Source organism: Anneissia japonica, unplaced genomic scaffold (genome assembly GCF_011630105.1).
Source record: "Anneissia japonica isolate Jap-2015-1 unplaced genomic scaffold, ASM1163010v1 scaffold287726_len2788222_cov184, whole genome shotgun sequence".
NCBI classification, from domain to species: domain Eukaryota; kingdom Metazoa; phylum Echinodermata; class Crinoidea; order Comatulida; family Comatulidae; genus Anneissia; species Anneissia japonica.
The window spans coordinates 1,502,688-1,512,035 of NW_022705125.1; the positions used below are offsets into that span (position 1 = coordinate 1,502,688).

Here is a 9,348-nt window from a genome sequence, read left to right on the forward strand (position 1 = left end):
GTATATATTGCGATTTTTGTTTGGTTTTTCTTTTATTTATAATTGCATATGCTTTAATTATTTCATGTCTACGAGTTACATCCTCCGTTCATCCTGCTTCTTTTACAATATTATCATTACTTAAACATTGAATTCAGTTACGTTCTTTTTAGTGTAATATTTTATGCTGGCTTAAAAAATCTTCTTTATTTAATAGACACGACTGCATTAATGCTCTGTCCACACTTCAAATACTGTATAAGTCCATATATGTTCATGATGATGTCATTATTTCACCCAGATATAGATATATCACTTTTTTCCATAGAGATAAAATAAGAATACTAGAGCGCTAACTGCAATGTATTCGATGTTTGAAATACGCCGAGCTGTGAGTGTGTACCATCCAATATGGCTGCCATACATTTAGCCAATCAAATTTCGCCTAAGAACCATCATTTGCAATTGCGCCCTCAATTTATACAAAAAGTTCAGTACAGCTAGTTACCCGTATGTTTGAAACTCGAGCGTTGCGGTGTATTGGTGTAATGTACACGATTTTAATTTCATTCTTTGGTACTTTACTTTTAAATAAGGAGCTCCACTTGGCCTCGTTTTGGCTACGATAGTTCAATAATTTGTTATTACCATTACTCACTATCATTACTGAAATAATAGTCAGTCAAAGGCCTTATTTATGGTAATAATATGTATACTAAGCCTGAAGGTGGCGCTTTACTACGACGACCATCTTGGATGGTACACATACATAACTCCGCATTGCTTCGCCATGTTGTCAGCACTCTAGTTGTTTAATAGCTCTATGCTTTTTTCACATACAATTTGATAGTGTGAACAGAGCTTAATTCGTGAAAAATATACCATAAAATAAACCATTGCTAATTTTTGTATAAGATTTAATACGTTGTATGTGAGCATGTTTGTAAATATACGCATGGGTAGGTCATTAATATGTCATTTGATAATATGTACATGTAAATAGTTAATTATAATGTAGGCCTAATTAAAATAACATATGCTTACTAAAAAAAGGGAAAAGAGAGGTTTCGCACGCGAACGAATACGTGTACGCATACGTTTAGCTATCCGTAACGGTTCGTAGCCATTCTGTGTTTTTCGCAATCACAGCGCAATTCAAGCGTAGCCTAGGCCTAGGGCCTTGTAGCCGAAAAGAGAATACTTCCTTTTTTGCCCAGAAGTGTTGGTTATTTTGTGATAGGCCCTATTGTTTATGACCCAAAAGTGCCTGGCTACAAGTAGGCCTAGGCCTACACAAAATCCCGACACCACTAAGGTCAAAGCAAACCGACGTTTTGATACCCCAAAATAAGACGCATCGTTTAGCGGATAGCAGCCGGCGTATGACGTCAAAATAATGATGTAACCGTACGCGTTCGCGTGCCAAACCTCCCTAAAGTTTGAGAATTGGCGGAAGAGAAATTTAAAATAAAAAAATCTACACATAAAACATCAAATTGCTTTATTTTCAGTAAGTATATACAACATAATAAATAAGATTAGACCTACACAAAAAACGTTAACTTAGAACAAAAAAAACAAACATTCCTTTCTAATTAATATATTATTATATATAATGTTATATATCATTACTATATATTTCATAGACCCTTACATTATTGAATTGCGAACCTCTTGGAAATTTGCGTAATAAACGATTGCTTGATTGATTGATTGATGGATTGACGGATAGATTGATGGATTGACGGATAGATTTTTGGATTGACGGATTGATTGATCGATTGATTTACTGATTAATTGATTGTTTGATTGATTGATTGATTGATGGATTGATGGATTGATTGATTGATTGATGGATTGATGGATTGATTGATTGATTGATTGATGGATTGATTATTTGATGGATTGATGAGTTTATTAGCAACTCAAATTTTATTTTACAACACACGGTTTATATATATATATTTACAATTCTTTACTATTCTCTTTATTATTTCTCCATCTAGAAAACTCTTCATGTTCTGGAAAAAAGGACCCTGGGTATGGCCCATATATTTACAGTAAATGGTAAGATGTAAATTGAACAATGACTACTTCTAGACCCGGCCCTATTATCATATTTAATAATGTATATCTATAAAAACGAAGCTAAATTCTTTTACAGAACGGTCACGGTTGAGTGAATACTTCATCGCACAATTCGAAAGCTCTATATGAAGGACTGTACATTCGTCTACTCCTTCAAAACAAATCGTTCATAACTTAGTTTCTAACTATTCTATATTAATTTGGTTTGATATTTTCTTCACTTATCAACATTCAAGACGTTCAGATCATTAACGGTACTTGCTGTGACATTTTACAGGTACTACGATGTAGGTGACAAGATTTGTAAACCATTTAACTACCTCGGTTCAGGCGGCAACGGAAACCGGTTCCCCTCCTACGAGAGTTGCAGTTTGCAGTGTAATAGTTGCTGCTTTCAAAGCATGCCAATAAACCAGAACAATAGTTGTGACGGCGGTGGATTTGAATGGGCCTACCATCAGGGTAGGGGTGTGTGTCTGCCGTTCAAAAACAGCACTTGTGGTTCTGCTGACAACAGCATTAATCGGTTCCCAACAAAACGAGAGTGTGAACGAGATTGTTTATTTTACGGTGAGTTTTTCTTTTTTTTCACTTTAGGAACAAACTGCACGAGTACATCCGAACATCGCTAAGCTAGTCACTTTGTGCGACGACGCGACGCTAGAACGGAATCGCTCATGCGTGACCGTCCTACTTGCGTCCTACGTTCTCTACATACGCAGATTTGGCCAAATTGCGTTCTAGAATCTACTCGACGAGGTGACCTTAACGTTCTCGCATGCGCAGATGATTTTTACTGACGTCATTACGTTCTACGTCCTACGTCGTCGTGAAAGCTCCCTAGTGTTAGCGCGCTTGACAACGCCACGCCTTATGCAGGTCATTCGGTGGCATTCTGAACGGATCATTAAAAACGATCCGTCGTTGCGTACGTACTTCTCGCCGCGTTGCGTATTGCCGCGCGTTGTGCGTGGGCGGCTTTATCATGCATTTCTTTATATTTGGAGCTCCTGTTTTGTCGTTTAAAATGCCATAGAAGAGAGTATACCACATCTCACATCAGTTGATTTTATCCGATCTGAAATCCCAACAAAGCCCAAGTGGCCCAGTGGGGTAAGTTTTCTGCATAAACAGCAGAAAGTCCCTTGAATATTCGCCTAACCACATTCCTTTCCTTCATGTTACAGTTAACGTCATCAACCAAAGCCTCTCTACCTCTCTCTACTCTAAGGCTACAGATAGCAATATCTCAAATCGTAGCTACTATCCCAACAGCCTTAAGAAATCAATCATTATATAGCAGTTTCTCCGCATTAAACGTATTTGTTCCGATCCAGTTGATTACGAAGCCCAGATATACCGTATGCTCTCTTGCTACACTTTCTCAACAGTGGCTATCCTTTTAAAATTATGAAATCTCAGACCCTTGAGGCAGCGTCATACCCCTGCTCAGACCTCTTCAAAACCCAAACCCAAATCTGATGCTGACAGTATACCATTAGTTTTTAACTTTAACACTCATACCAAGTTAGCTAACACTATAAAGCATGATTTCCGTACCCTTCAACAGGACCCCAATATCAAAAATCTGTATCACAACCCTCCCTTACTAGCTAACCGTTAACCCCCGACCTCAAGTTTATTCTCACATTGTCCATTTTACTGTCTAACCCGACTTCCCATGGTAACATCAAGTGCAACAAAGCACGCTGTAAGGTGTGCAAACACCGCTCGTCACCAAACAGCATTGTTAAAACTCCTACACACCTCTTCCGCTATCAATCCTCCTCCCCTCTCCTGTGACTCATCTAACGTCATATATCTCCTCACATGTAATATCTGTGATCATGGCTCTTATATAGGCGAAACCGGAACTAAATTCAGATTCCAGTTTAACAATCTTAACAAGAGCAAGGGCTTCCCTGTCGCCGAACATTTGAACTCTCCTTGCCATTCCTTTAGCAACATCCGATGTGTTCTGCTAGCTGGAAGTTATCTGATTTTTCAATTATATTTCTTTATTTCTTTATTTCAAAAACCACAGCCAACAGCAATTACTTGCCAATAACAGGATGTCATAGAATATTTACAAGCATATAAATATAACAAAGATAAAAATAGAAAAACACACAAAAAAGAAACAAGGTCACAAGTCACATACACACACACATCCATCTACAGACCCCCACACACTCATCCCCAGCCCAAACCCAATCAGATCAATCATGTAAATGCATGCACATGTAATAAACTCGTTTTAAATGAACTTAAATTTTGATGGAATATATCAATAGTAGGATCTTCATGTAACAAAGTATTATAAGTACCAGTGGTAGCTTTAACCATAGAGGAATGCTTTACCCTACTTTAAATTACAGTTAATTGTTTTTCACACTTTCGATTCATTATCTTTCTCCCACCACATACCATGTCCCTGTGTCTCCATTATAGTGTATCTCATTTAATCATCCTCCTTTAATTAGGATGTTTATTGCATATAATTACCAGATCTGTAATTACCAACTTGTACAGTTGATGAAGTCTTGAGGAAAAGACGAAATAACCGTTTCCTGAATAAAATATTTTGTGTTCACTGTCTAACTCAGCGTTTTTGCATCATTATATTTGTATATATATATATATATATATGTATATATATATATATATATATGTTTATATATACATATATGTGTATATATATGTACATATGTATATATATATATATGTGTGTATATATGATATATATATAATATATATACAGTTATGTGTGTGCATATATATATGTATATATATATATATATGTATATATATAAATATATATATATGTATATGTGTATATATGTATATGTATATGTATATATGTAAAGGCATGTTCCCATATAGAAAGAAAATTTAACAAGTCTGCTATCCGTTACATTTAATGCTTCATTTTAACATGACAGGTTTGATAGTGATGAGTAAGTTATTCCTTCTCCCGATCCGCCAATGTACAGTATGACATTAAGTGGTACAGTTATTAAATTTACGATCGATGTCCAACACCCAAATAGATTTTGGGAGCTAGCGCACATCCGACTGTAATGTTACCGGTATACCTTATATACTAGGACTGGATTAACAACCAGCACGTCATTTTGGACATGCAAAACTTGACAGTAAAGCTGAATCCGCAAAATACAAAACGTAATTTTTGGGGGTTTCTTTTATTGCACTAATCTGCATCGTAATTGTTATGATATATTTGTTTTTAGGTGTTTCGGTGCCGCCAGTTCAGAACATTTGCCCTCGTATAAATACCCACGATTCTGTTTGCAATAGTGAATTCAGTAAGTCACAGTACAGTCTTTTATTGTCATTATAATTTCTGTGTATGAGTATATAATATGCTTATATTCAAACAATAAAGATTAAGTTAATATCATTTTACTTCAATAATATGATGTCGTACTACAGTACTTCATTTTATTGTAGTTATATTGTAATATTTATTCAATTCTTGAATATCTGCGATATTTTGGGATCAAAACCTTTTTAATTTGTTTGACATTCATCTGGTATTTAGAGCTTTAATGTTTTTATTTATTTCTTTAGTTGTTTCTGGTAGGGTATCGTCTATTTCTGTTGAAATATACTCCGAATATTTAGTAAATCGTCTAGTGGTTGAAGTATCAGAGACGTACAAGGGGCGTAACTTACTTCCGATTTACAACGTTACCAAAGCCGACAATAGTACCGCCGAGTTTCTCCATATTAAAAAGATATTAGTAGAGGGCAGAAATTGTTATAATATAGAAACAGGTAAAAATTATTCTGTTACACAATTTTATTTATGATATTACGGTATGTAAAGAAACTTTAGACAATATTGTGGTACTGTAATTCAATAATAAATACTGCAATTGTATGATTAGATGGATTTTTTGAAGTAATGGCAACTTGGTATCGTGTTGGAATCTCAAAAATATATAAATATTACTTTTCAAATTTATATATATATATATATATATATATATATATTAACAAAAAGAAATGTTAACTTGTTTACTTCATACTTTTATTCTCACTACATATATATACATATACATACATATATATATACATATACATATATATACATATACATATATATACATATGCATATATATACATATACATATATATATACATATACATACATATACATATACGTATATACACATATATATATATATATAAATATTCAAATTAGGTATACTGTTTATGTGTGCGTGTATATATACATTATGTGTATAGTATATACACCATCCTTATTTTCTAATATTGTGCATAACCTTCACACTTTTTTTTAATTTACAGCCGTAACTTATGTTTTCATGGGTTACACCCAGTACAACAATATGCTTATTGACGACTCTAGCTACGTGCAAGTGGAAAGAACATCAGTACTGAGTAAAATTAACACATTTTTGAATATGTGTCCGGCTTGACAATAAGGTCAAATACTCTTTGCAAAACCGGAAGTATTTTTGTATTATCGTGTATATATTTAGATCGTCCTTGTTAATATATTCTTATAAGCCTACAGATGTAAAATAGGCTGGTGTTGATAATGACTATATCGAGAGTTACTTAAATCATCTTAAATATTAAGACATTGCGCTTAGAAACTTGTATTTCCAGGGAGAGCAGCGATTGAACCTGGAAACTAGTAGACTTTGTGGTTTAAGGTTCAAGCGCACTTCAGTTGGTACTAAGAATTTAGCCGACTGATAATACTGCTCTTCTTTGTCTCAGGAATGTCTTATCTGTTTTAGTCTTTTCCATACCTCCGTTATTCTTTCTCTTTCGTTATCATCACAGGGCTAGGCTAATTGCTGTGAACGTATGGTACGGTAGATAATGTACAGTATTTTTCAACTGCTTTGTTTGTTTGTTTTTTTATTTCTTCTGAATTTATTATAAAGTAACTGTACATTATGATGAAATATTTTGGGTTGCCGTGTTTGTCTAAATATACAGGAATAAGATGACGTAGACAGCAATTTACAGACTAACAAATATCATATTTAAAACATAACTGATAATCACAAGTATTCGTTTAAGCAGTAAACTTCTTTGTGTGACAGTCACCTGCTAAAAAGTCAAGCTGCTTTGTTAGGGCCTATAATTATTAAGGTAATGTAGTTAGTCTGTTAAGGACAATTTACCTCATCCTTGTAACTGTATATACTGTATTTATGGCTCATGTTCATTCCTCCTATATTTCCTTCTTCGCTAACTTCATGCAACATATTGTAAAATTTGTTTATGTTCCTGAAAAAATGACACTGATTATTCCGATCTTATTCGTTTGTATTTAGGCCACAAAGTTCGTCATAAATATTTGCAATAGTGCAGCTGTTAATAGGTTTCATGATAATAATTTGTAGTTAAGGAAACCTATGGTCCTTTTTAAAAATCCTACAAAAACCCTAAAATTAGTTTTCTTCGGCGCCAGGTTTTCTCCCTATGCTTCATAATGGGTCCACAGACCTTTATCTACATCCTGCAACACAATAATGGGCTTATAAAAGATGAACTATGTAGTTATAAACACAACTAATGGCGTACATAAACCTTCACTTTCTTGGAACCTAAGTGAAAAGTCATACACACTGTATTCAATCATAACAAAAGGCCATATTTATGGCACTACATGTATATATGAAACACACATACATGTCCTACAATTATATGTAAATACAGTATATTTAAAAATAACACTAATGAATAAGTTGTGGATAATCCATATTATTTACAATGGTATTATATAAGATAAGTACCGGTATATAATAAATATTAAACATTTATCTTGAACAAATACATTTAGATTAAATGATAATAAATGTTACTATTTTATAAAATCATGACATACAGTCCAGCTTTAGTTACGCCAATTGTATTATATTGTATTCAACTAAAAGTGTTATAATGATTTAGAATATTAATCATAAATGCTATGAACCCATATAACAATGTGCCCTCTATTAAAGCTTATGTGAACAGGCCTTATAACTCCATGGTTTAGCTTATTTAGTAAAATATTTGTACATGTATCTATGTAAATTACATATTTTAATAATTTTTGTTTTTAGATTTTGTAGTATTTTAAGTGATTTTTAAGAGGCTCAAATGGATTTTCTGAATCTGTATTGTATTTAAGAGGAGGAAAATGATGTATGCTGTACATTGTGTTTTTCCCTTGTGATGGAAATATGGAACTCCCCAAAAATAGCAATAATTTAAAAAAGGTAACTTTAAAAAAACACACACACACAGTCCATTAAATTGTATATGACGCCACTGGCAAAGAGTCAGTGATTGATTAACGGTCGCTTTAAGTCAAAACTGTGTAATCAGTTAGTAGCTTGTTATTTTTTTCTGAGACAGATCAGGCTCTAACAAATTTTTTTTATATCTGGTCCAGATTACCGAGGAAATAATATAATTAGACCTACAAAATGAATCTGCGCACGATTTAAAAACACGGGAGAACTTGATCTCGGCAACCCCACTCTCTGTTGATACAAAGGCAGTGGCTATTGCTATACCGGTTTTTAACCAAATTCTAATTTTGATTGGATGAAACTCATCACAATACAATAGTATCCAATCAAAGTTTGAAATTGGTTTAGGATTTGTGTAAAACTAGCAACTGCTTAAAAAAAATAATATAATTATAAACTTAATAAGATTTGCTATGAAACGTTAAAAAGAGATTAGATATGGCCATACCACAATTTTTGTTTGATTTATAATAGTTATTATAAGGCAATCGTGACGTCATCGCTGCAACTCCCGATGTTATTTGCCTATCCCCCACAGTCCACTAATTGTTCGATAGTGGACGCTTGGCTTGATTTTTTTAGGTTCGTTTGTAAAAAAAAAATCTTCATTTTTCGTCACCGCGATGAAAATTGAATTGTAATTGAAAATTGCTTTAGTAAAACAAGGTTAATTAGAAACCGAAGAAAGTTACTTTAAATTCAATATAACAATTAAGCAATTCCTTGAATCAATGAACCCTAATAAACTAAACATACTGAACGTTTAATAGGAATATTCTAGAACTATTTTACAGACTCAAGGAACGAAGTTAGATGTAGGCCTACGGCCAGGCAGGAGGCCGCCGGGGCCACCTCCAGCCGTACTAGCCTAACGTATTGATGAAATCATCCCACAATTTTTACCTGTTTGCACCGACCAAAACGTTAGTGACAGTGACTGTATTCTCTCTCTCGAATGCTTTAAAAAATGTTTATT

The 9,348-nt window shown here is 33.7% G+C and overlaps 1 protein-coding gene across 1 annotated transcript in view; it reads left to right on the plus strand.

Annotated features, from left to right (window-relative positions):
- The window catches only part of LOC117105255 (papilin-like), a 13,081-nt gene extending 4,902 nt beyond the window's left edge, over positions 1–8,179 (plus strand). The window contains exons 2-6 of the mRNA XM_033246343.1: positions 1,986–2,046; positions 2,345–2,637; positions 5,319–5,393; positions 5,659–5,865; positions 6,403–8,179. Of these exons, the coding sequence (XP_033102234.1) occupies positions 1,986–2,046; positions 2,345–2,637; positions 5,319–5,393; positions 5,659–5,865; positions 6,403–6,533 (767 nt within the window). The 3' untranslated portion in view covers positions 6,534–8,179. The remainder of the gene's footprint in view (positions 1–1,985; positions 2,047–2,344; positions 2,638–5,318; positions 5,394–5,658; positions 5,866–6,402) is intronic.
- Positions 8,180–9,348: the final 1,169 nt, after the last annotated feature.